This window comes from Syngnathus scovelli, chromosome 4 (assembly GCF_024217435.2).
Source record: "Syngnathus scovelli strain Florida chromosome 4, RoL_Ssco_1.2, whole genome shotgun sequence".
NCBI lineage: Eukaryota > Metazoa > Chordata > Actinopteri > Syngnathiformes > Syngnathidae > Syngnathus > Syngnathus scovelli.
The window spans coordinates 8890614-8918316 of NC_090850.1; the positions used below are offsets into that span (position 1 = coordinate 8890614).

The 27703-nt window shown below is 39.8% G+C and overlaps 1 protein-coding gene across 2 annotated transcripts; it reads right to left on the reverse strand.

The window, feature by feature from the left end:
* Positions 1-445: 445 nt before the first annotated feature.
* ano5b (anoctamin 5b) lies at positions 446-27362 on the reverse strand. 2 transcript variants are annotated; one of them, XM_049717909.2, is made up of 21 exons: positions 27068-27362; positions 21357-21401; positions 12883-12944; positions 9786-9893; positions 8136-8204; positions 7665-7949; positions 7453-7572; positions 7188-7303; positions 6954-7088; positions 6722-6827; positions 6495-6555; positions 5601-5752; positions 5429-5503; positions 5120-5345; positions 4848-5026; positions 4643-4740; positions 3591-3721; positions 3256-3461; positions 2938-3125; positions 2124-2229; positions 446-2018 (listed from the first exon to the last, which is right to left on the reverse strand). In XM_049717909.2, the coding sequence occupies exons 1-21, from the start codon at positions 27141-27143 to the stop codon at positions 1794-1796; spliced, it is 2769 nt and encodes a 922-aa protein (XP_049573866.1). In that variant the 5' UTR covers positions 27144-27362; the 3' UTR covers positions 446-1793. The 2 variants fall into 2 exon arrangements, with proteins under 2 accessions (XP_049573866.1, XP_049573867.1); XM_049717910.2 differs by lacking the exon at positions 21357-21401 and having other exon boundaries at positions 27068-27361.
* Between the last annotated feature and the right edge of the window lie 341 nt (positions 27363-27703).

The following is a 27703-nucleotide window of genomic DNA, read 5'->3' on the forward strand; positions in this document are numbered from 1 at the left end:
GTAGGGAGGGGGTTGGTTTGCCACTCAGAGATCACATTTAAACCATTCACATTCAAATAGACAATTTAAAGTCTTCAATCAACCTACATGGATTTTTGTAATGTGGGGCACAAACAGTACATCCAAACCTCACAGGCCAGAGCGAAGATTTGAACCACCAACCTTAAAATTGTAATCAGATCACTTTGCTCTTCAAAAACTGTTGTGACCTTCTGCATCTTTATTGGTTGAAACCAGGTGGCGATAAAGAAATTCATACTGCAAAAAAGAAAGGATGGGGAGAGCTGATGTTTGAAGTTTTGAGCTATATTATGCATCAATAGAAGATAATAATGGAATATAATAATAATAATAGATTATAAAAGAACTACTAATTTCACAAGAAAAAAGGTATTTTTTATTTGCGCAGAAAACGCAATGAATAAACTTCCATCACACATTGGCATTTCAGGAAAAAAGTTTTCATTTTTTTATTCTGCAGTGACAGATAATATAACAATTGGTCCCAAAGCAACATAGAAATACAGTTGCGGGATTCCATAGTCTCCGCCATTGTGTCAGTCGGTCCTCATTTCGGTCTTTAACTCAAGTGGGACAAAGTAAAAAAAAAAAAAAAACTTAACCACTGCTGAAAAATCTCTTTCTATATAGTTTTAAAGAAACCTATATGGTAACATAAGCATCTTCTTATAGCCTAGCTACAGTGCCATAAAAAAGTATTTGTACCTCTTAATTTTTTTTTTTTACATTATGCCACCTCACAATACAATGTGATCATGGAGATTTAGTGACTGCCCAATACAAAGTAGCACATAAGAGTGAAGTGGAATGGAAATGACAGAGTTTTCAAGATTGTAAGCAAATAAAAATCTGAAAAATGCAGTGAGCATTTATTTTTACCCTTCCCAATCAATACTTTATGGCGCCACCATTCTCTGGATATACAGTCATTCAACAATGCCGTTCTTCTTACCTATTTTTTTATACTAAGAGTAACTTATTTTAACTTGGAAAATTGTATATCATTTTTGTTCCCCTTCACAATGATGTGCTACTTTATCGCATACAATCACAAAAAAAAAAAAATACATTCAAATATGTAATTGTAAGATCACAAAATGGGAAAAAATTTCAGCGGTATGAATACTTTTTCTAGGCAGTGTAATGTTTATTTCTTGGATCAGTGTGATTTTTTTGCCATATCTTTATGGATGTAAGACAGCCTGAAATACATAGAACACATATTTGCACGACTTATTTTCATTATTACTACTATTCAAACACCATACAGTTTTTCTGACAAATCCAGTCATTTATCTCATACCCTCTTTACAAGTACCACATGCTGAGACATACTATATTACAATTACAATTATTTAAAGGGGTATTATAATGTCATAGACGTTATCAAGCACATCCATAAATACATATAGCTTTTTATTAGGGTCTAGTGCTACAGAAAGGAAGAAGGCATTACATGGAGAATTGCACAACTGTTTTGTTCATTGCTGTTAATTTTCACATTGACCATTCATATTTTCTATGGCACAGATACACTACATGCATTTAAGAAGCGGATGCAAAATATTGATTGCAATGATGTTTTTCTTCACTATGTCTGCTCAGATCCTAATATAGGAATCCATTACAGCAGGCGATTATGCCCATGAAACAAGGCCAGCATTGTTTTTGCCTAAACACAAAAGCCCTTGCATATGGATATCATCAGTAGGTAACCACACAAGCTCAAAGGTCCAATTTTGGCTTGGCCACTGTGATATGTAAAGTGGCAACTAGAGGCACTCGGACAGCACTTCATGCTTGGTGGGCACAGCGGACTCTTCTGAAAGGGGCTCGGTGATGAAGCTGGCACTCAACTGGAGTTTGAGTCTCTCCACTTCATAGTTATGCAGGTACTCCTGAATCAGGTAGCGTTCGCGCTTAAATCGCGCCTTCACATCTGAAGGCACATCAGGGATCATCCATGCCACAAAGAACTTCACCACAAAGACTACATGCTGCGGAGGGAGAGTAAACAATTGAAAGCAATTCAAAGCAATTGAAGCTCAACACGACATTCAAATCTTCTTTGACAATTATTTGAACGAAGGCTAAAGTCTTACTTCCATGGTGATAATGAAGGCCATTTTGGCTGCCAGGATATGCCAGAACTGCATGGTGTGAGTGTACTCCCTGTAGTGGCCCGGAGGGTAACGGTAATCTCTGTATCTGTAAAACCCAACAAACTCCATGAAGATGTATGCACATAACTCACAACAACTATTTTGACATCGGAAATCAGTAACTTGAAAGAACGATATTAGTGGTCACAATTATAAAAATTACATCTCCATTCTGTGAATGGGCAAGAACCTATCCTTGCATACTTTAGGTGGGAGCACTTAACAAGGTGCACGCCAATTGCAGGGCACATATGGACAAACAGATTCACACCTATAGACAATTAAGAATAACCATTTTAAAAATGTAAAAACTGATTAACCCAGTACAACCGGTGTCACTGTCAGACTACACCAAAGCTGCGCAGATTCTGTTCATAGCCTTTCAGGACAGAATTTAGACGTGGTCTCATTGTTGCATCTATGATTTTTCTAGATGTTGTGCTTCTTTTCTCCTCATCAAGTTGTGATCTTCAACTCTCGGTATGGGAATGTCTCAGGATCCCGCTGCCTCAAGTGGCTGGAGAGATTGATGACTGGGTTTCTCTCCTTATGCTGTTGATGACCCATGACCCAGCCCTGGACCAGTATAAGAAGTGATGGATGAATTAACCTAACATATAGAGTAGATGTTCTAGAATGTGGGAGTACCTTGAGAAACCCAGCCAGTCCACACCAGAGAGCCCAAGATTAGTTCAGAACCTTCTTGACTCTGACATGCTAACTACTACAACCCTCGACTAAATTTGTTTAATACCTGCAAGTGGATGTTGAATTATCCAACCAGTTGTCCTGTTCTTCCGGCATGTTGCGGAAGGGGATCTGTGAGATGTTGTATATCGACAAGCTGTTGTTCACGTAACCCCTCATTGAGACTCCTTTGCCATCCGTGTACAAGTAGACCATACGAGGAATCATGTCTGAGGTGAACGCCATGATGAACGCCTGAAATCACACACAAGACTGTCAAGAATATTTGAAAGACATTGTGGAAAAAAGACATTGGAAATTGCATTCATTCCACCGTTTATGGAGCAAAATGAAGTATCAAATTAAGTGCGAGACACAAACTCACGTTGGTAACAACAGACAATATAGCAACCGCGTTAAGAATCTCCTGCCAAGCTCCAATGTTTCTGGCTTTGGCTGCCACAGGTCTTCTGAACTGAGTAGTGAACTTCCAGGCGTCCACCCGAATTTCCAGAATGTTATTGAACAGAGCCAGAAGCGGAGCCAAAGGAAAAGATGCAACAAATAGAGTGATGAAACCAAACTGGACCACTGAGAGGAGCCAGAGAGAATGAAAAGAAACAGAGAAAACAAATACAAAGTTATGTATATCAAGCAGTCCAGGACAGCATGATTATTTTAAAAATATCAAATAGAAGAGCAGACTATGAGCTATCTTACCCATCTCCAGGTATTCATAGAACAATCCCAGCTGGCTGAAGTTCTGCAGGACGTGGTCCTGCTCCCAGCGGCTGTAATGGTTCTCAGGATGGTGCCTCCCCTTTCTGCTACTCCACCAGTTACGCATCAACCTGCCAAAACCCAACCATAGTTAGTAAGGTATATGTTTATCATTGGGGGTTTTCACAACTCCAATGCATTATACTTAGTCTCGTAGTTTTCTTACCAAGGGAAAAATAGAGAAATAGCGCTCACTGTTGGGTGTATTTACAATATGCTGTTCATTATTTTGGGAAACAATACTTTTATGGATTCATCTAAAAACATATTAAAGATGACATACAGACTGTTGTCCTGCTAATGCACTGGTGTCAAACTCATTTTATGTGGCCGTCCAGCGCATGGAAGTAAAGTACGTGTAGCACACGCACTGTGACATTTAAATGAGAAAGTGTAACATCAAGACAGCTCACGTGGGACAAAACAAGGCAGAGCGTGCAACCACTTAAAAAAAAAAAAAAAAGAAACAAGCTATCCAGTTTGTTCATTTTAAAAAGTATGATAAACATTTGCCAATGTGACCTCTGACCCCAGCAAAGTCAACTATCTTGCATCACTTATCTATAGACACTTGAGCTCTCGTTCAAAACAATGTCTTCACAAATGAATTAATGCTCAGTCTTGATTTGCACCATCCTTTTTTTCAGCTGACACAATTCAGATTATTTTCTCTCAGGTTTAAATTGCATACAGTATCAGATATGCATCATCGCATGAATGGCAAAAGAACATGGCGCAGGCGCAGACATAAAATTTGAATTGGCCACTTGGACCTACCATGTAAATTCAGCCTAAAAGGTATTTAATAATACATTTTGATTTTTGTTCTTGAATACCAGGGGTCACTATTGGGCCTGCGGGCACGAGGTAGCCTTCAAGGACCACATGAGTCGTCTGTGAAAATTTGGCTGACAATACAATGTGGGGAAAACAGGCTGACGATGCAATGTGGGGAAAAAAACAAGTATAGAATTCAGATTTCATAAACTCACGGCAGCAGGGCTTCCTGGATGTTCCCCCACAGTTGTTTTCCAGCCATGACGATCACCAACTGTGTAGTCAGCTCTATGAGACAGCCTCCGGGGTCACACTAGAACAGCAAGAAGTTTGTTAAGTGAGGCATTTGGAAAAAACAGATTGAAGGGATTTTATTAAAAACAAAAACTGCTTTTTGTTTTCAAAGTCAGATATGCACACCTCTTCATTCCTCAATTTGCTCCACTTCCCAAACATGTATGAGTATGCACCAGGAAAACCCACAAATTTGCCCTTAAAGAAAGCCACGTAGAAGCAAGAGGAGTAATAGTTGACAAACTGGAAGAGAAACATTTTCATGGTGAGCCTGTTCTCGTATTCCAGATGGGTCTTTGGGATCTCTGGAGGAAGGAACCACATGATCAGAGACAACATTAGAAATATCAGCAATATCAAATATATAATGTTTAGGCACTATGATGAGGTTATTGTACCCATATCAGTAATCCAGATAGCCACCCTCTCATAAAAGAAATTGAGGATCATGATGAGGACAAAGTTGATGCAAGAGGCGGTCGCAGAGGTGGCCAGTTGCGGCGTTATGAACCTGCCCACCACCTGAATCTTCCTCATGGGGTCCTTAATGATACTCGCAAAGGCAGCATACACAGCCAGTCTGTACGCTATGACCCCAATAATGCAGGCCAGGATCAGCGAGATCTGCCAAGAACACACAAACACAAACTGTTGCTGGCCGAGTGTGATGAGGCCTGGGTCATTGTTTACATCAAACATCCAAATACCCAGAAGATGACAGTGGCCCCTGACAGGCAGAAGCGAGCACACTTGCTGGTGACAGGAAGATATGGTTCCATTTCCTGGTTGAGAATTTGTATTTGATTAATACATTGTGTGTTGATAGCATTGGCTTGTGTATAACTGTTGTCATGGAAACGAACGAAGCTATTGGCGTACCTGAGTGATCTTGTTGAGTCTCCTGTTTGTACATCTAATTTCAAACTCGGGTCGAATTTGAAGCTGTTGCTGTTCCTCTTCAAAGTCCACCAAGTCCCACTCATACTCCAACCGGGCTTGACGACGTTTCCAGAACTCCAAAAAGAGAGTTACTGTAAAGTGCGTTAGCAGAAAAGAAGGAAGGTGTTTTTAACTCCGGTCACCAAATGACCTTCATAGACAAATGTCCAAATATTGAATGTTTCAGTACTTTCTTTTTTTTTTTTTTTTTAACTTGCAGCTCTCTAACAAGCCACTAGACAGCAAAATTCACAGAAGGATTGGGATCAATGGAGCGATATTTCCAATATGTCTACTTCTATGCCATTCTGCGATTCTTCCAATCTTTGGCTTTTAATCTACTGATGACACAGTAACCTCAGTGGCCAAACCTGATATCTGCAAAAAATTCTGTTGTGGTGTCATCAGTTGTTAGGTGTTGTTTTGGTCTCGTGATTTCAAAATTGGATGAAAAAGAGGACAATGATTGGTTCGTTAACCACATGTTGTGAATTTAGCTTCTTTATCCTAAAATTTCACCCAAAACCTGAAATAAGTGAGGGCTATATCTAAGACTTAGTATCTAATGCTGTAGCTTATATCACATATTTTCAAACATAATCCTTATAAAGCCCCTTGTAAGGCCTTCCAGACTGTCCAAAGCCTGCAGTATGCTCCAATAGACAGAAAACCCAGTAGTGTAACATAATCGCACTGGCAAGTTGATCTGTCCATAAAAAGCATGTGAGCTAGTTAGATGACTAAGTATGAAAGACTTTGACAGTGAAGGAGGGAGGGTTGTGGTCAGATAGAGGTTAGCTGTACACAATTAGCGCAGCATTGTGTGTTACTCACCCCAAATCCCCATGAATATGGCAAAGAACACAGTTCCCTCATTGTCAAACAGGTGGGATTGCTGGAAGTAAAAACATGAAATGGGATCAGTTCATTAGAGCAATACAGGAAATTACAAAATGAGCAGCGACATGGCGGTATGTTGCCGACTCAGCAGGTTATATTTAATTCCTCGCACACTGTCAATTATCATGAAATAGCAGCTGTCAAAAGAAGGTAGAAGTTACCCAGGATGAGAGGCACGTAGAGTTGAGCTTCCAGAAAGAGCACTTTTTGTCACACAATGGACACATCACAATCCTGCCCCCGATATTAGCATCACAAATTTCTTTGCTAATGGAAGAGAAAGGAAAGGTCAAAGAAATTCCACAACAGAGTGTCAGTATTTATTTACTATGTGATTTGGATTCAGCTGTGAGTTTTAAAAGCATGAATGTACTTTGTTTTTCTCCAACCAACCTGGATATGTTGTCGTCATAGCTAAACACTCCGTAGGTGAAACATATAAAGCCCATGACAGCGGCAAAGAATAACATCTCTGTGTAGAATCCCAGCCACGCAAAGTAAATCCCGATCTTTTCGCCGTAGTATTTCCTGAGAGCACAGTTTCCTTTCAACAACTCGTCTGACTTCATGGGGTTAGTTCAAACTCAAATGTAAACATTATCAAACTGTTCTATTCCATTCTTATACCTGATGAGGTTAAGTGGCTGTTCCTTGTAAAAGCAGAGAAACCTGGCCCAGTGCGAGTACAAATTGAAGCGCTCACTCTCACATTCCGCATTTCTTGCTCTCTTCCAGTAACGGCACTGAAAGGAAAAAAAATGTACAGGGAAATGAAGATGGCAATAATATGGACAGTTGGTTAAAGTTCTCTGAGTGTTAAACTGCTTAATATTTTAAAAATGTAACAAAAACTCATTATCTGCCCATGTACATTTTTTTCATCATGGCTTACATCATGAAGTGGGAATGCTGCTGTGTACGTCCCATTGCTGAGTAAGCGCTTGATTCCTGTCTTGTCTCTGTCTTCTTGTCCATTTTTATAATAAGGACATCGAGCTAAGATGTAGAACACCTGAGGAAAAAAAGATTCAAACCAAGTCATTCAAAGCAAAGTCATTAACTATTTATGCAAATATATAACACTCTAAAGAGAAAAGAACTCACAATTCTGTTCCTTGTGGATGGTGGGAAGAAAGTGTCCTTGTCGTTAATGAGAAAGAAGTCAGTCTTGCCTTTGTCAAAGGGGTAAGTAAAATAATCAGGTTGCGGGTGCATTATGTGCTCTGGCAAGCGGAAAGGATGTGACAGCCACTCCAGAGGAACATCCCGGCCGTGAGGGATATCACTGGCTTTGAAAGGAACCTTGATCTTCAAGACGTCAGCGTAGGTGGCCAGAACATCCCATGGAGCATGGATCTTTAAGAAGTATGTCTTCTGGTCTTTAGAGTCCTGGTAAAAGAAGATGAAGGAAGAGAGTTTGTTCTGCACCTCATAAACAAATCCGTGACTAATCCATCAAATTGGCGGTGGCATGTTTATTGTGAGCCTCCCCTTTAAGTCTTTTGCTACTAAGATTTTGTGTCACTCCATATCGTCCTCTAGGTGGCGGAAGTGTTCTGTGTTGTGGTCCCTTACGGATTTGTCTTCCGTCTCCAATTCCAGTCCTGCTTTCTCAAGATTGGCCTCAAACTCCCTCCTCCTCTCCTAAGGGCAAACACACACATCACACGGATCACAAGAATGAAAGCAGAAGGGGCACTTAACTAACCACATTTATCTTTTCTCCTTTGTCTAGCATCATTGTGCCTGTGCTTGAATTTGATCTTCAAGCTTTTTTCCATTTGGTAATTACAACTTCAGCAATTGCATTTAATAATAAAAAAGGAAGTAAGACGTTAGACAGCCGCGGTGGGATACAAAAAACCTTTAAAAAAAATACAGTAGGACAATTGACAGTAGATTTGGTGAGTGATATTAAAACTTTGAGCAGACCTCATACCCATTACAATTCCAGTTTAACGACTGCATGTTGCAGCCAATATAAGGGTATAACAGTGATTAGAAAAATATATTTATATATAGTAGTAATAATAAAAGCTGAAGGTAGCCCTACTGTGATAGTGATCACATCAGTTAAACAAGACTTGATTAATACTTACTCCCCTGGGGGGCAGCAAAAACAAGTTAACATAACTCAAACTGATGACCAAGCAAGGTCTCAATTTGCTTAGTTTCACATCCAGCAGTTAAGGAGCAACATTATTATTCATTTGGGGTTTTGCTTCTGCCCACCCAGTGAATGTTATCACAAAATGGATCTTCACCACCGTCATTTGTTTGGTAACGCCATAAAGACCCAAAAATTAAAAAGAGTTGAAGGAAAAGCAGTTGTTCATTATTGTCCGACAATGAATATTTAAATCTATAATTTATATCTCATGCACGTTTTAAACAATCGGTTGAGGCTCGCAGCACGTTGAAGTGCCAGTGCCCACTTTTGTAATCTACACACACAGCACTCTGAGAACTAGGTTGGGGGTGGTGCAAGTGCAAACAACAAATTTGTTGGGCACAGACCCTCAAGTAGCAACTAGTAAAGTTGAAAAGTTGTTGCTAATAGCGACACAGCGTATTAAACAGCCTCAGTTGCTGGAAGCACTGTCCAAATTAGATGTCTCCTGATTCTTAATTTCTAAATTTGATTTCTTACATTTCTTGAAAACACTTCAGGTCCGGATAACAAAAGAAAATAGAAAAATGTTACAAGACTTGATAACATTGTGTTAATTTATGTAAGGCCCCAGGCTCCCTTTGTAACTGATTTCTGCACATTATCTTATTTTTGGTTTTAAACATCTATTATTGATCAGTAGTTTTCACAGTTAAGAGTGTAAAGAAATTTGATTATAGTCTCAATTTTTAAGTCATTGAAAAAGGGATTACTTTCTATTCCTGTAGTCAAGTGTTCCTTTTCTGGATTGTGTAACAAAGATAACACGACTACATTGTCACAGTAAAATGATGAGTCATCAACTGACGGCAATTTGTTATTTTGCTAGCCTTTTCCTGTCCATCTAAGCCCACATTTTTACATCTTTTTCCTGGTTTGCTGGCCTTTGTGTAAAGTACAAATCTGGGATGGGACAAGGTCAAATTTGTCGGATTTTGATACAGCGATGTAACGGGGAGATCGTGGCCACTGTGAAGGTTAACATCCAAAAGTCAGTCTACTTCATCTGATGTGCCAGTTTAGTAAGATTACAGCATGAAAGTCATCTTTGTTACCTGTTTTTTCTCTCCATCTTTGTCGTCCACATAAGACAGAACAAAGTCGATTCTTCGCACTCCATCCCTGAAGAATACCGTGTCTTTGTTTGGTTGCAGTTTCTCTGTCTATGAGATGAATGACAGGAAAGGAAAACGTTAGTTACCATTTACCATGCTAACTAACTAATAAAAAATAAATTTTACTCCAAAACAAAGAGCTCTAATTTGTAGAGGGTGTACATGTGCCCGGCGTAAAAACTGACGCTTATTCATTTCATTTCAGACATTTTTAAAATACCGCCCTGACCACAACTACGAGTGTATGTGTAGGGTGGGGGTGAGGGGATTTTCACACGTTAACGCATAATGGGGGGTGGAAGGCAATGTCACAACAGCCAGCCAACGTTACATCATGCGCAAGTGATTTTCTTGCAGTTCCTCATAAATGCACTTTGTCCTGCATGGACTCCAGCTGCTGCCATGTAGACCAGGAGTTTCTCCTGCACTGAACTTAAAAGGAATAAGAGGTTCAATAGCTTTGGGAATCAAGTCAGCTGTGGTCACTCGCACAACTGTGCAAACATCCATTTCTACCAGCACGTCAAGAACAGAGATGGGGTGACCAAATGCAGCACGAACCTTTATTGAACAGGGGAAAGGGGAAAACTGGACTGCCGGTCTGGCTGAGCAGAAGAGCGCAGCGCGTAGTCAGAGGCAGGCAGGTGGTCGAGGAAGGCAGCGATCAGAACGGGGTCAAGTACAGGTGAGTAGTCAAGACAGGTAAGGCAAGTCAAGTAAGAACACAAGCTAAGCCAACAACGGGAATCGTTCGGTCAGTGAGCATTGGCACCACAGGTAGGGTAAGGAGACAAACTGACAACCACTACCTTGATTCACTGAGTTTAAATAGAGCGGGCCCAACGAGCCGTGGTAGGTGCCGGTGATTATCTTGATTGGGAGGCGTGGCTGGAAGTCAGGTGACACAGGCATGTGACAGAACCCCCCATCAAGGGATGGCTCCTGACGTCCCAAAAACTGAATCCCGAGCCGGAGCGGGAGGTTGAGCGGGTGGGGGGCTAACCTCAGACGCGCGTTAATACCAGTCCGATAAGTCCGAATCATCGGACAAACATGTCAACCAAGCACCGTCATCAGGTGGCACCACCGACACGTCTCCAAAAATACTTAAGAGAAAGAAAACTCCATCCATGCACGCAGTAGGAACATGATTTGAAAAGTTGATTGCTTTGTAGTTAAAAGGGAACCAAGAAGGGAAACAAAGAAAATGACATTAACAATATGTAAAGAAATTACTGTAATTAAATTACTGCAAGTAACAACTTCATCATCATTTAGACAGCACAGTGGCTCTCTGACTAACCTCTGATAACCTACTTTAGTGGTCTATATTGGTGGACCAGCCAGGATACCTCTCTTGTTGTGTCTGATAAGGTTGCTCTGCACATTATCAACTCCTGTTTAATGCTCACAGTCCCTGGGGGCACATTTGAATGCTATTTGGCAATTGCTCTGACATACAAGAATGTACATGAAACCTAAGAAAAAAATAATGGTTGGCATTTCTCATTCCTCCCTACTTTCTTTTGTTCCAATTAATTCATATACTAAGATATCATGAGTAAATATTTCTCTTAACAGAATATTTACATTAGTAGTATTTATTATTATTTACATTATTAAAGTACACCTTTAGACCTTTGCAATCACAGAAATGTGTGTTTCACACAAATGCATGACAGCATGATGTCATCCCTATGCTGCTAATAAACTAAAGCCATTATTGTTTTACCCAGCATTTTGGCTAGTTTGATAGTATTTGACAATTTCTACATCTTGTTGCGGTGCTGTTTTTATTAGCATAAGTGCAAACCTTTCTGCACACTTAACCAAACATTTCATGATGTAACACAACTGCATGAAAGAGTCCTAAATATATTGCAGTCCAGTGCTCAACATATTATTAGAATAAACATTCGCTATATGGTTAGAGGAGAATGAAAAAGCAAGCGTAAAAGTCCATACATGGAGTTAATATCATAACTGGGGGAGCAACTGTTAAGATAGTTTTAAAAACCCCACCCACCGTGTTTATCAGAGCACCACATCCACGTATACGCCTTCTTGTATGAGTGATATTAAGCTACAAGTGGAAGTTAACTGGATATAGTGCCTGAGCATCAAAATCGTTGACTGAGTAGCACTGATTAAATGTTCCATTAGAGGGTTGAAGTCAAGTAACCGGGCTTTTCAGTCAAGATGTATCATTGCAGCTGGCTCCCATCAGAGCATCAATATTTAGTTTCCTCTTGTTCGAGAATGACAAGAACTCTTTGAATAACTGAAGTCTTGTGATTCAGCAATGAGAGCGGCGAGTCAGTCAAAGGCCATCAAGCATCTGCTGCAAGAGCACACTGAACAAGTAAAACCCCTCATTGTGACATAAAGGCTATTCTGTGTATTCTTCCAGTACTCTCATACAGCTAAATTGCTGTCAAAAAAATTACACAACAAATTATGAGACCAGATCAAAATTACTACTTTGATGACTGTCATTCAGTGCTCCTAAGCTGAATGTTAAGACCACATAATGATGTGTATTTGCTTGAATTGGAATTTGATCTACATTATAGTCAAAAGTGAAAGTCAGCTTTATTGTCAATTTCTCCACATGCCAAAGACACACAAAGAAACCGAAATTTCGTTCCCCCCTATCCCACGGTGACAAGACATGGCTCACAACAGACAAACAAGTAAACAAGTATAACAAAAGTGTGCTGAATAAATAATGAATAAATAACACAACAATAAATAAATAAGAGGAGCAGAAAAAAAAAAAAAAAAAAAAAAAAAAAAAAAGGAGCAAGTGCGCGTACAGCAGACATTCCCGAAAATAGCGCAACAGTGCCGCACGCTACGCAGAAGGGGGTAGCGAGTTCAGGGCCCTAACAGCCTGGAGTTAACTCTAAAAAAAAAATAAGGCCCCAAATCTCACAATTATTTAGTGGTGTCCAGCTCATGAAAAAAAAAAAATGCACTACTTGTGTTCTGAGCTGCATACCACCAGTGGGAAAGTAATTGATGATGTACATCTTACCTCAGTGTGTCCCGGCAGAGTTCTCTCCGATAAGGAATTAACATCAGTTCCACCATTTTCATCTATGGAATAAAAAGGTAGTTTTCAGTATTGTGTAAATCTGGCTTTTTCATTGACAAGACTTTTTTGGATTCATTGTAGTCTTTATGCATCTAACACACAACAGCCACCCGCAAGAATACTAATTGATAAGGGGTTCACTCAATGGAAAAATATAGAGAACTATTACTAAAAGCAAATAATATTTTATTTCATTAATTGCAAAATTAAAATTATTGTGAAGATTTGCACTAATGATAAATAACACCATTGTCCATAAGGACTAGGGATGTTTGATACCACTTTTTACACACCGATACCAGTACGAGTATTGATCGCTTAAGTAGTCACCAATAACGAAACCAAGTCCTGATAACACTAATATTTTTTTTTTTTCAAATTTCCCCTCACAAGTCAGATAATTTCAAATAAAGACCTAGATATTTAATATAGCAATTTTCCTTAGAGCTGCTGATACCGTTATCGGATACTCACCCATCCCTAATTTGGACTGTGCGTCTCTGTGGCCGGGACATAGTACATTATCTTGATATAGATCAGGGGTGGGCAAACTTTTTGACTTGCGGGCCGAATTGGGTTCTAAATTTTGACCGGGGGGCCGAACCAGGAGCAGATGGATGTAGTGTTTGTGTAAAGTAATATAAACGACCTGTAAAGGTCATTGCATAAAAGGTTTTGGCCTTTAGTAGGTAGTAAAGCATGGATATTCAAAAAAAGTTTTTTGAAAACAAATGCATTTATTAACAGCATTAAAAAAAAAAAACATCCCTAAAAAACTGCTATCAGTGATTCTCATAAAATATGACACTGTTATTATGAATAACAGTCTCCATCACTTCAGTGCCTGCAGGTCAGATTAATGAAAGATGTATGTTTATCTTATGAGATCACATCAAACGGCAAACATTCTGACCAAATATATCATCTTGAAGAATCGGTGAAAGCATACATCCAAATAAAGTAATCAAAACAGCAACACGGTGAGTGGTATCTGAAAATCAGAGCAGAGTTTTAACTCACAAACACCTGGTAACAGAAGTGAGGAAACGGAAAACACTTCCTTAAAGTAAGCCTTAAGAACTTTAAAGGTTAAGATTAGTCACAAACAGGTGGTGCATCAATGTCCTTGAGCATCCTGCATTGTTTGAAAATGAGAATGGTCGCTAGTTTCAATCCCTGCTATTTGTACAGATCATATTCAAAATGCATTTTTTTACAACAAACTTGAAAGCCTCCCCTTCATTTTCAGTGTTCATTTGATGTTGATGTTCATGTGGCTGAACGTCACGTCGCGTACGTCGAGCCAAATTGGCCACTCTTTTTAAACACTCGGCACTCAGTGTCCACCTTGCTTTTCCTTGGGCGACTCATTTTAATGGAAGGATTCCAGGGGAAGGTTTGTTGGTGGCTTTAGCGTAAAACTGTATCCGAAAACTCGGCGCGCAAATTACAAGAATGCTGTCGTCACAGCCCACGCTCTAAATTCAGCACTGCTACAAATAGAGCGCGAGTGCGCCGTTTCCGTACTACTGAGTACGTACACGCACTTGTGAGTGTGCACCGAGCTTTCTGACACGGCTTCCGGTAGTAAATGCGCAGGCGAGTGGTTCCCCATCTACTGGGGAAACGCAGTCATTGCAGGCAAAATGACCGGAATAAAAAAAGTTTAATAATACAATTTATTTAGGGTTGGCGGGCCGGATTAAACGGTCCCGCGGGCCGGATGTGGCCCGCGGGCCGTAGTTTGCCCATACCTGATATAGATGCACAAGTCATCATAAAAATGTGACTCATCTCAACTCAAATGTATTTATATAGTACTTTAAGAGTGATGGCAGCTGAAAAAAGGGTTGTAAATAACTACAAATTGAACTACCGTAATTTCTGGACTATAAGCCGCACCCGACTATAAGCCGCACCAGCTAAAATTCAGGGATATTTTAGTTTTTTTCTTACATAAGCCGCACCGGACTATAAGCCGCACGTGCACATGAGTTTTTTTACAAAGAAAGACAGTACACAGAAAGCCGTAAAAATCCATAAATATACCGCGCCGCCATTTAAGCCTCAGGGTTCAAAGTAACCTTCTGAATAAAATGCATTAAAAGTTCACATTCATTACAACTTGTTTTTGGTGAGGACAATGTCAGAAGAATGAAAAAGGGTTTAGAGCCTTTTGACGCAGGTCACCTAGCGTGTATTCCTACTAAAGCTCATAATAGTCACAAGCAACACAGCCAGAATAAGCAGCGGCCATAGTAGTGTTTCAAAATAGTATTTTTGTTGTTGTTTTGTTCTTCAAGATACCGCACAACAGTGGTCCACAGCCTTTTTGCGAGTGTATAAAAGTGATCAAGTCATCACAAAAATCATGAAAAAAATCGTATATAAGCCGCACCTGACTATAAGCCGCAGGGTTCAAAATTTTGGAAAAAAGTCGTGGCTTATAGTCCGGAAATTACGGTAAATACAGTGTTGTAAAAAGTGTTGTAAATAACTGCAAATTGAATTAAAGACAGTCAAACGTAGCAGCATTTAAAAAAAAAACAGAATAACAATGATTAAAACAATAAAAATAAATAAAACACTAAAACAAGCACAGGGGCTTGAGCTGTGTTAAAAGTCAGGGAATAAAAATGGATTTTGAGGTGGGTTTTAAGGAAACAGAGTGCCTGTCTGAAAACAACAAATGTTATGTCTTGAAATAATGTGCAGAGCGCAAAAGCAAACGATAGCATCAAACATTTCAGGAATCATTTAATCCCTCAAAGCAGGGGCCACTGACTCATCCCCAATATTTTACATGTATTACTCCTCGAACACACAAAGTTCAAAGCTTTGTACAAGCATGAAAACGATTGGGTCAATAGTCTGTATTCAAAGTACAACTCACATTATTACGATTAATAGTAAGGAATACTCTAAAACAAGGGTGTCAAACTCATTTTTGTCGCGGGACACATTGTAGTCATAGTTTCTCTTGGAGGGCCATTATGACTGTCAACGCATTATATTATTTACAGTATAGGGTACATGGCAAACTGATCAGAGACTAGTCAAAACTGTTCAAAATGTTTAAAAAGATGAATGGTAATAAAAATTGCTAGCAATGTTTCTGTTTTGAAAACATGAAGACAATTTAGCATTTTAGTAATGACACAAAGTTGATGCAAAATTTGTCTTTGCGGGCTACATAATATGATGTGGTGGGCCGTATTTGGTCCCCGGGCCTTAAGTTTGAGACCTATGGGCCTTAAGTTTGAGACCTATGCTCTAAAAAGATTGTGTGTGTGCGTGTATGTGTTTTTAAAGGACTATATTAAGACCGGAACGAATTGCCCAAGAAAAGCACGCATTCACTGTATTTACTTGTACAGCGGGGAATGTATTCAATATATGAACAAATCAACATGTGCATATACTTCAACTCTGTGGAGCCATGTGATCTCTGACTGCCTTTCTACTGTATTTAAACAACAGCTGCTCTCAACTTTGGTGAAATCTACTTTAAGAGTTACCACCTGGTTAAGATGGCTGCACATGCCTCTCTGCCAACCTAACTAGGACTATAAATAATATTCATAATTCTGGTGAGGAGACAATATAGTGATGCTCATAAGTTGTGATAAGGAATGAATGCAACACGTGCTCCTGTCTGTCTGCACTGCAATGACACACTGCATTCCAGCAGGCCAGCGTGGCAGGCACTGCTGCTTGCTGTCTGCCGCTCTTTTATTCTTGAATGCTGGGAACCCGGCACTTCCTGTGGGGGAGGTTGGAACGCGCATGAAGACGGCGACGGGGAGGGGCTGAGCAAATGCGTCTCTGCAGTGGCCACAAGTCCCACGTGAACTCAGCCTGCAAAGGACAATCCTCAGCCTTCTTCAGGCAGCAGCGTCTGATTGGATCAAAAGATGTCAGACAGCATAGGGGGCCAATAGAAAAGGGTCTTTCTGTGTAATATCTCTGAGGACACTAGAGGAATAGAAATGTGTCGTCAATAAGAGCAGAAGAATCCCTGAGGACAAACAACAACACTGGGATCATGGGAAGAAGTGTCAGCTCTGTAGCTGAAGTTGTATTTTTGACTGCGGTAGCTCACGTGACATGTACACAGACAGTTATCTGGGTTGAGCAAATAGGAGCAAAGGGCCAGCAGTGTAGCTCCTTCCACAGAGGGGGTAACTATACAGAAGACTAGGGTCATTTCACAATGTCAATAATCATGTTTATGAACAGTTCAAAGAAATGAAAATATAATGTCATTAACGTCAAGAAATTCTAATTCAACATTAGTTCAAAAATACAAAGATGCTTTACTTGGTCTCAGGCAACAAATATTTGGGTCCCTCATTCCGAGTGCCTGCTCACCCATCAAGTGTGAAATTACTCAAATAATATTTTCTGGACATGTGTCTGCAAGAGAGTGGTTCTGAATTGAGTAACAGAACATGAAGGATTTACACAATACTCACCCCACGCACGTTTCTCCACCACACCTCGGTGAAGGAGAATTATATCGAAATGTTACAGGCCATGCTCTTAATCCAAAGCACCAGTGGTGGCACAGATCAGCACGAGTTAATATTGCAATAACTTCTCATAATTGGCATGTACAATTCTCCAGTTTTGAGCTAAGTTGTCTATCTGGGAGCAAGAGGATAATTCTGTTTAATATGATGTTATTCTTGATCTTATGCTACTGAAAGCATGTCAGACATTATGGAGAGATGGACAAACGGTTTTAAAAATCTGGATAATTGTCACAGGCGGAACGGAGCAAGGCGACCAAATGCAGCTTGGACCAGGGTTTATTGAAGGGAAAAGGGTGGTGGAGGAGAGGGTGAGGGGAAAAAACAAGCAGGAGAGCATGGTAGGACTAATGGGCAGGAACTAACAGGACGGGACAACAGGACTGGCAAACAGGACGGGCTAACAGAGACCTAACAGAGACTTAACAAAGACAGACTAACAGAGACTTAACAGAACGATTCGACGGAAACAGCGAGACAAGACGTGATAATTATACAGTATATTTATTTTTCAGGTGGACAGAACTGTTTTTAACAGAAACATTTCTTAAATTTTGACTTCCACTAGTATTTGGCTTGGTGGAACAAAGCCTTCACTGGAGATTGTTGTGATCTCAATAAGGTCACAAAATTGTTTTTAGATTAACAAAATGAGATTTGTTCTATTTTATCTTGTGTGAAATTAAAATTGGAACTCTTCTGTACTAATGGTCGAGAGATTATGAAGCGAGAGATGTAACAACTGAGTCTCTGGTCCATAGGATCCTGATAAATGAACTTGTCCTAGGTGGTTAATTAGGGTGCAACACACAATGATTAAAGCAATACACACAAATGCACAACAATTTAAGAAACGGAACAGTCTAAGACCCTGACTCATTGTCAGATAGCTACGGACTGCACAGTTATTTTGAACACTTTGTTGCAAACATAATAAGAGGCACAAAAGACAAGTCTTGTTTTTGTGATACTTTGTCGCAGCAGAAACAGTTTTTTAATGAGCAATTTGTACAGTTCTTTCTCCAGGGTGGAGTATTAATAAAGTTTACAATTTCTGTTTCAAATCTTACCACAGAGAATGTAATTTCTCAGTTGGAATTTTATTTGTATTCATGTTTTATAAGGCTGCTGTCAGCAAAAGCCACACATATGTCAGATGGCTAATGTTTTTCCAGACTGAGTTCTCAGTCTTGTTATTAAGGCAGAATGGAATGATGTGGAGAATCAATGGAATTCCCTCAAGGTGAAACCAGGTTTATAAAGGCTGTCAGCTCTAGAAGTGTGAGGCAAATTAACACAGGAGCTACACACCATAAATATTAATATCCATTTGGTTGGGAGTTCAAAATGTACCACAAATTTTAGGTACTTGCAAAAAAACCTACTCATTTATAAATCACATCTTTGTTTTTCAGTTGGTAAAAATAACGAAGAGATTTTTATCACTGCTTTGGCACCGAGCAGCTAAAGCTGGAGCCGCCGCTAAATGATGGCATCAGGCGCCCAACAATACAGTGTCACCGTGATAAGTAATTTTTTAGCCCACTTAATTAGCGACTAAATGTTATTTCAAGACGTCGTAGCAAAAGTGCTATCAAATGGAATCTGGAAGAGAATGAAAGCCCACCGTTATGCCGCGGCATGCTTCACAAGACAACTTCAAAATAAAAGCATACCTAGGCATCGCTGCCCATATATTATGCATTTCCATGTATACCTGCAGCACTCCTTCGACGTAGGTAGGCATACAGGGAAAGGACATAAAAAGACACACTAGAGGTCACTTCAACAATAAATTAGACTGGGCCACACTAAGCACTGAGGCACTGGAACGGGCCACAGCAGGAACTCCATTCTGAGGGAGCCCTCCCACATTCTATGACTCAATTCAGGCTGTTGGGGCAGCAGCATTCCAGCTGCTGACGAGAGGAAAATGGACAGGCTGGTAAAGACAGCTGGGGTATTCCGTTGGAAAGTAAAGCTTATCATCTTTGATGGAAATTTTCCAAAACCCAACGCAGGACACCATTATAATAATCATGCATTTCCTTTACTCCAGATGGGTAATGGACTACAACCTCAACTCAATGCTTTCTGCTGCTGCCAAACTACTCTAAATAGCCCATGCATAACTTTTTATATATTATTTATTCATTCACTCATATCCAGGTGCAGTATATATACAGTTTTGTAATGCTGCAGTCTATATTCTTTCTGATTTTGCACACATTTGATTCTGCATATAGTATGGAGCGTATTCTCATTTTATATTATCAATAATTTGTCTGGTCTTTTATGCATGAAAACCAAAGTATGCAACAGAACGGAATCATTTGGAAACAAGTCATTTATTTCAGCTGACCAATGTTATTACGATATAAATGACGGAGCTTTATTGAAATGGTACAGAAACACTGCGTCTCAGACCCATCATTGATATCCGACCGCGAGCCTGAGACAGCACGTTCCACGTGATGTTCCTGAGAGAAAGCACACAGGCCAACATCTCACATGCCCACTTTGGTAATCATAGAAGTTGGCGAAGAAAGTGATTGCACATTTTCTCTTTCAAGAACTTTGCCTGAATAAAAAAAACATAACTTGATTAAAGTTTCATTTGTATGCTGATTGCCTCTGGCCAGGAAATCTGAAGTCAACAACCCCATTCTTCACAGTTCTTTCAAAGCACCAAATCTAATATTAATACAAGTTTCAAAACAAGACTAATGGTTTTATGCTGGGGAAATTAACACAGGGATGTTCAGTATTTATGAAATATTTGATAATAGTTTATGTACATTTATTGTATTTTGTGACATCCACATCTACTTTATGATGATGCATATTCATTGTTTTGTTTTGGGTGTTGTTTTAAAAAGTCAGTAATGGTTATAACAGCATTAATGAGTAATATAATTTATAAAGTGGTGTCATTACCGTAGTGACCAGGGGTCGGTTTTCTATAATTGCAAGACAACCAAACCACATCACCAGAATTTGTGTTATGAGACTGGAAGCAGTTTTGTGCAGTGTTCATATGCGTGATAGAAAATTTCAACAATAACCACTTTTAGTCACTATGGTATGGAATGGTGTTACATACTAAAAGGGTACCGTATTTTCCACACTATAAGGCGCACCGGATTATAAGGCGCACCTTCAATGAATGGCCTATTTTAAAACTTTGTCCATATATAAAGCGCATCGGATTATAAGACGCATCTTCAATGAATGGCCCATTTTAAAACTTTGTCCATATATAAATCCATATATTTGGACACGGCTGCTGTAGTGGCTCAATATTGGTCCATATATAAGGCGCACCAGATTATGAGGCACACTGTCGGCTTTTGAGAAAATTGGAGGTTTTTAGGTGCGCCTTATAGTGCGGAAAATACGGTATTATAATAAAGGCGTTAGCATCGTCAATCCTTAGTCACAGTTTCCATGTATCTCAGTGTGGAATACATAAGTCAGCTTGTGAACAAACGCTGTGAATGGAGGAACGAGCACATTTGTTAGCGTCAACACTAACAAATTCTCTGATGATTGAAAAACATGTATCGCCTCATTATTCATGTTATCATGCCTGAATACAGCACATGTACATGCATTTTTGTGCAGCCATGAATGCAGCACACTGTACAACCTGCAGTTGAGGGCCAATATGGAGGCTGAAACAGCAAAGAGGCAAAGACCCTTCTGGGTGTGATTAGCACACATACCAGTGCAGAAATAACAGCCACACAGAAGCAGAGTTATGCTAAACTACTAAGCACAGCTTGCTGTCATGGGGACAAATATATGAAATGAGACAAGGGGAGGAAAGTAATGAAAGGACGGACAGACAGGCATCACATTAAGCCTCGGATCTGCCCGTACCTGTGTGCAGGTTGATCCTGAATGCAGTCAGCACGGCGGGACCATCTTAAGGGAGCAGATATACTCATTAGTGTTCTCATGCTGTCAGTGGGGAGTAAACAAGCGTGTTTTTAAATGCTAGTGAACATCGGTCTTGTTTTTTATAATGCCTCAGGTAAGTTTGGATAAATTAAAGAAGAAAGACAGAATGTGGTTCTGCAGTGCTTTCTCGCCAACAGGAATCGTATTAAAATTGCTGGAAAGAACCAAAACAATTCAACTTGAAAAGGAGAGAGCCCCAGACTCAGCCAAACAGAGTACAGTCAATCTCTTGAGTATAACGTATAATTCATTTCATGATGCTCATTTGGGAAGATTTAGGTAGGCTGTGTGGGAGTCTGTAGCACCCATAGCAGCTCATGTGTAGCTGCTTCATTTTTAAATTTAGACAGGAGTTGTCTGCCACTTGAACAACCACAGCTTGGCATTGTGTAATAACAAAACAGGGGAAGTAATACTATTCGGAACAGATTTAACTTCCTCTATGTAAAGATGACAGATGTGCAAGAAATTCACACGTTACATTATAGTAGCACATGTATGAGGTTAGTAAGGTTAGCACGGAACTTTAAATGCATCTGAAAGAGCAATGAATGATCCGAGTGTTCAAGTGTAAAATAAAAGTATTAAGATCTTTGAACAAATTGTTGATGAGCTTTATTGAAAATTTCAATGATGCATCTATGAAGAAGCCTAAATGATGTTATTTCAATGTAGAGCTAAAAAAACAAGGTAAAGTGGTTAAAATGCACTCACAGTGCTTACAAAGCATTTTCACAAAGAATAAAGTTTAATTTTCTTTAATCAGTCAGAGGTTTCCTTGACAATAAGCGCGTGACTCCCTAATCCAAGAATCCATGTTCAAGAAAGAAAAGACAGTCTTATCTTTGCAAGACACAAGTTACAAGAGTCGAAATAGCATGTCAGTCGTGGTTGCAGACATGATGTGCATGAAGTCTACATCTGTTTCCAAGGAACGCCTGGAGATGCAGATTAGGTTCTATTCTAATCACATTTAGGAAGTCTTCATCCTGCCTTTCCACAAATGAATTATCATTTCAAAATTATTTGCTGGCTTAGTATTTGTTTGTTTTCTCAGTTCATTGCATCTGCAGGGAGAGTGACCGAGGCTCATATAATCATATAGCAAGGTTCGGAGCATATTATTTCAAAGATGAATGAGTGCAGCATGTAGGACTGAGAAGAAAGAGTTGGCTTTTTATGTGTGATTTAGTATCGTGCCTTCATCACATGGGTAATACAATTAGAAGGTCAGTTTCCATGGCAACTCATTGGCTCTGTTTCTACTCCAACTGGGTGATGACTTCATCTGGATGCAGATAGGAGAGTGAGATCAGCTTTGAAGGAAGCATCCAAATAGATATCAATAATAGCTTTGAAGAACCCTTAAAAGCAAAGGGATTTTACAAAACTAGATGTATTATGACTGAGGGAAAGCAATTCCTAAGAGAGGCAGGGTTTGTCACTGTTTCAGCCTCCAATCAATAGACGAACAATCATTTAGCAATATAAGCAAATGATTTGGATGCCACTGTCACCTCCAGCAGGGGGTTTTAAATTTTTTGGGGGAAATTTAAATAAATAGACAGATAAAAGTTTACTGCTTCTTTGCGTCTGCTAATCAACATATCACTGAGTAAAGTTGTATCTAATAAGTATGTCTATCAGAATTACTTTTTTTAATATTACATCTGCATAGTAGACAGCATATATCAAATTGTTCTGTTTTATACTTGAATATATTGAGTTTTATTTTATATTTTAAATTTATATTTTAAACTTATACTATTTAGTTTTATTTTTTTAAATTACTTGATGTTATGAATTCAAGGCAATGGTAAAACAATTGTAAAATCTATGTTCTTTCGTTTATTTTCATTATTCATGAAGTGCTGATAGTGAGGCTACGCTCAGGTTGACTCTGCCAGGAGAAATTGGCCTGTAGAATACAACCTGTCGAAACTCTCTGTTGTAGTATAATTCGAATTTCTACAGACTAGACCAAATAGACACAAAAAAAGAATTCAAACTGCACAGGCAATGTGAACAATTCGGTAGAATAAGTATCTAAAGCAGGTGTCTTATTCTTGTCCTAAGGAATGCGCAAAATACACATTATCAAATTGGTAGTAGAAATGGAAATTAAAAACACTCAAATGTTGCAAATAAGTTTAAACGCTCTCATGAGGTGGTTTTTGAGATGTGTCAAAATGGAAGTATATTGCACAAGTGTAATGAAACCATTTTTCGCATTTCCGCTATAGTCATGTGACCCCACCCAGTCGTGTTCAAAGGGTGAAACCAAGTACTTCAGCCCCTCCAGCAACCATAGTAATGAGCCCTGGTTGGACGAAACCAGAGGGAACAAGGGTTACCGGGGCAACTCTGCCGATCCGGACCATCTCAACATGAACATTGCCATGGACCACTGACACATGCTAATGGGCCGGTCCCCATCCGGGTTGCAGTGAGAGCAGGTCACACCAGTGCCGAAGGGGCCCCTTCTGAGTGGAGGCCCTACTCCTTTCCAGGATGACCCAGAGCCGGCCGGGAGAAGCATACCGGTCTGAGCGTTATGGCAGGGGGTGATCCCCGGGCCCAGGCCGGCCGCCACCATGAAGGGATAAATTCCACGTGTGGACATACCAGTTTACCTGTCAACGATTTCATCCCGTCACAAGTCTCATGAAAGGATTTTACGAGAATTACGAAATCTTCTGAGACGAGACGTTACAAGAATTACGCTTCAGGAGCCAAACTCTATCAAATGGAAACGCCTACGGGTAGCAAATCTACCTCATTGAAATTGCGGAAATATTGTTTTTATTTTGCGAAAAATTCTAATGGAAACCCAGCTAGTGTTGGCACAAAGAGAGAAGAAAAAACATTGCCTTAATAGCTAATAGAGCAGTGGTTCTTAACCTGGGTTCGATCGATCGGTGAGTCGGCTTCAGGGGTTCGGCAGAGCTGGTATGTCATTGCCCCGCCCCCGCCGTCCGCGGATGGCCGAACACACCGGTAGCAGCCCCCCTCCCCCACACCGTCCGCGGATGGCCGAACACACCGGTAGCACTCCACCTTTACCTTCCGCGGATGGCCGAACACACCGGTAGCACTCCCCCCCTCGTCCGCGGATGGCCGAACACACCGGTAGCCACCCCCCCACCCCCGTTCGCGGATGGCCGAACACACCGGTAGCAACCCCTCCCCCCTCCCCCCCATCAGCGGATGGTCGAACACATCAGTAAAAGAGGGTTTCGGTGAATGCACATATGAACCTGATGTGGTTCGGTACCTCCAAAAAGGTTAAGAACCACTGTAATAGAGGTTCTATCATGGAAATGTAATACCATGAAATGGATTGATTAAATTGACATTATTTCCTAAGGAAAAAGTTGCTTTGAGTCAGTGTCTCCCCAAACACAGATTCCAAGTTAGCATTACAGAATAGACCGTGTTCAACATTAAAAGTTTCACTGTACTAAAAAATACATTAGTCTGTCAGTCAAGTCTGTAAATCCATGTTTGGGCAGCTGTGAACAAGGTACCACAGTCAAAACAGAGCCAGAGGAACGTGAGGACAGACATCTTCCTCCCCTTTCAAATGTGGCTGAAGGTCTGCTCTGATAAGCGCCTCAACAACGCCACGGCGCAAGTGCAGTCTATCAACCCACCGCAGACCTGATGTAAACACATATCTCTTTATTAAGCACTCAATAAATGCAGTTTAGTGTTGGAAACAAGTTGATATTTATTGCAATTGAATCAGCAAATTTTGGATGTGCCTCACTACTATTTGTTCCGCCTGCTACTCCAGATACAGTAGTTAACAATATGAAACAAATCCAGTCATGAGGTTAAACCATCTAAACTAAAAATAACACTTCAGCGTTGAATGAGATCACAAGGTTTTAACATGGTTTGGATGGTCAAGAAATTGCTCAATTGCTCCAGTCTGTGATTTGTGACATCGGAAAATGTAACGCTACAAATTTTGAACCATTCTGGCATTTGATCCCAATGATTTGCGTCCTTAATTCATCATGAAAAATTAGGGATTTAGAGCATTGTTGTGTACGTTGGAGCCCAGGTACACTATTCCATCTACGTATTGATGGATTAGTCCAGCTAAGCACGTTTGATTGGACCTCTGACATTTATTTTAAGTTTTTGTTGCAATTGCTTGTTGAAAACACTTTTAAAAGGAATTTATGTTTAGTCAAAGTGGATTCTGTGCCAAGCATTTAGTCTGAAGTCAAGTAAATATGTGTGGGGTTTTTTATAGGTACTGGTACTTAAACACACATTTGTAATTAATTGCTGTGTGTTTGTGCTCTGATTTCATTTTATGTTGAACAGCCAAACCAGAAGCGTTTAACAGAACATTTATTTTGGTATAACATTTTTGGGGGGTATGAAGTAGAGTATATTGTAATGTTCCAGTTTGCACGCATTCCCATTAGTTTAATAAAATATAGTGGAAATGAATTTAACACTGGTTTCATATTATTAATGTACTTTTCAAAGAAGTGATGAATAGTGAGAAAAACAGAAATGTGTGTTGTGAGAAAGTGCATATAATATTGTTTTAAATTTTTACCCCTGAATATTAATCGTAATTGAATCATCAAAGATTCCCACTCCTAATGCAGATAATACTTCACTTTTTGAGTGTGTATATTGTAAAATTGGAGGTTCATATAATAAAATATGGGTGAAAGTTAGGTTTTGAAGAGGGGCGCGTCCTAGAATACTTGAGTGTGTGCTATTCTCAAGATATTATGTTGTTAAGAAACCATGGGTTTATTCAAAACAAAATCATCTCTTGTTAAGTTATGAGCACTTATACTCCAAAACACAGTACTGCTCTTCCATAGTCATAACAGTTCAATGTGAACATAATGTGGGTACATATGTGTTATTATTTGCGAATGCTTAGAAGGTAATCCTACTTAGTATAAAGGACATAATGAAGAGAGTGAAACAATAAAAGGACCATTAGGGCAAAATAATGGTGAAACTATTAATCTTCTATGAGCCAATACCTGAAAGCATAGAGTAAAATGTCCCTAATGGTTTCAGGCCACAATGAAAGTGGTTTAGGGTCTGGTAAAGAGACACTGACGACTTGACCGTCACTGAAGAAGTATCCTATTAAATATGAATGGCAAAAATATTTTTTTTTCCCAATTTGAAGTACATTGTCTTATCTAATGATATGTAAAAACACCATTTTAGTTATGGAAACATCTTTCAGGGTCACCCCACTGTATGTTTTGAAATGACACACGTTGAACCAACAATAAAAATAGAAACAGTCTTAGTTGCAAGTCCAGTACATTTTCCGACCATTTGCATAAGATCAATAGCAGCTGAGCTGCTCAGAGAAAGCACAAAGTACACTTGCACGACTATGTTAATATGTTTGCCCTGGAATTTCTACAAAGTAATTGGGAGTTTTGACTTGTTTTTTATCTGACTGTTTTACGCTAACGTTATAAAGTCGGCTTTTATGTTTATCTACGGTTGACTTATTCCATTAATAGTAGCTTTGATGTGTATATGGCATACTTTCTTGACATAAATCAATGATGAACTAAAAGAAAACAAGGATGCAAAACCGACAAGGATGCAAAACCAAATGGGCCTACCTCCCGTGTGAACGTCTCCGGTGCCCTGCAGCTCGATCAAAGTTTCATCCCTCGCCTTGCCCGTTATTCTCCTCATTGCGGCCAACCGTGTGTTCAGTCACAGCGGCTGTGACGAGAAGCCACGGACCGGTGATGCCAATGAGGCACTGTCGGCTCGACCAAGCTTCCACCATGCACGCACACCGTCAATAAAAGAAGGGGGCAAGCATCTTAAGCACGTTTGAAAAGGAGAGATGTAAGTGATCCCTTCTTGCTCCCAGACGCTGCCTGAGTAATGAAGGTACTCATAAAAGGGGAGTGGCAAAGGGGCTTTGCATCGGCTCAATGTACCTCTGCATCAACGTGTGCGAGAAATAGACAGTGAGTGTAAAACAAAATACAGAAAACAGATGTGAGTTGTAAATTGGCAGTGGTCCGGGCACAGGTTAAAAAAAGCAAAATCTCCTGAGAAAAGACTTTAGGGACCACGAAGTGCCGACGAAACGACGGGAATTAATTTGTGTACAATACTGGCACCTTGTGGCTTTTTCAGATAGTGCACCATTTTCCGTGGTCTGACTACATCTACATTTAATGGCTGAATTGGCGGTACGAAGTGGTTTATTAATATTGTGCTTGTTGACGTCTCAAATGGCT

Excerpts from the sequence above, each read along its gene's own strand:
- ano5b (XM_049717909.2), bottom strand. The coding sequence starts at position 27,143 with ATGAGGAGAATAACGGGCAAGGCGAGGGATGAAACTTTGATCGAGCTG. Across the intron at positions 7,304-7,452 it reads CAGCATTCCCACTTCATGAT|TGCCGTTACTGGAAGAGAGC; the intron begins GTAAGCCATGAT and ends TTTTCCTTTCAG. Across the intron at positions 5,027-5,119 it reads TATCTGGATTACTGATATGG|AGATCCCAAAGACCCATCTG; the intron begins GTACAATAACCT and ends TCCTTCCTCCAG.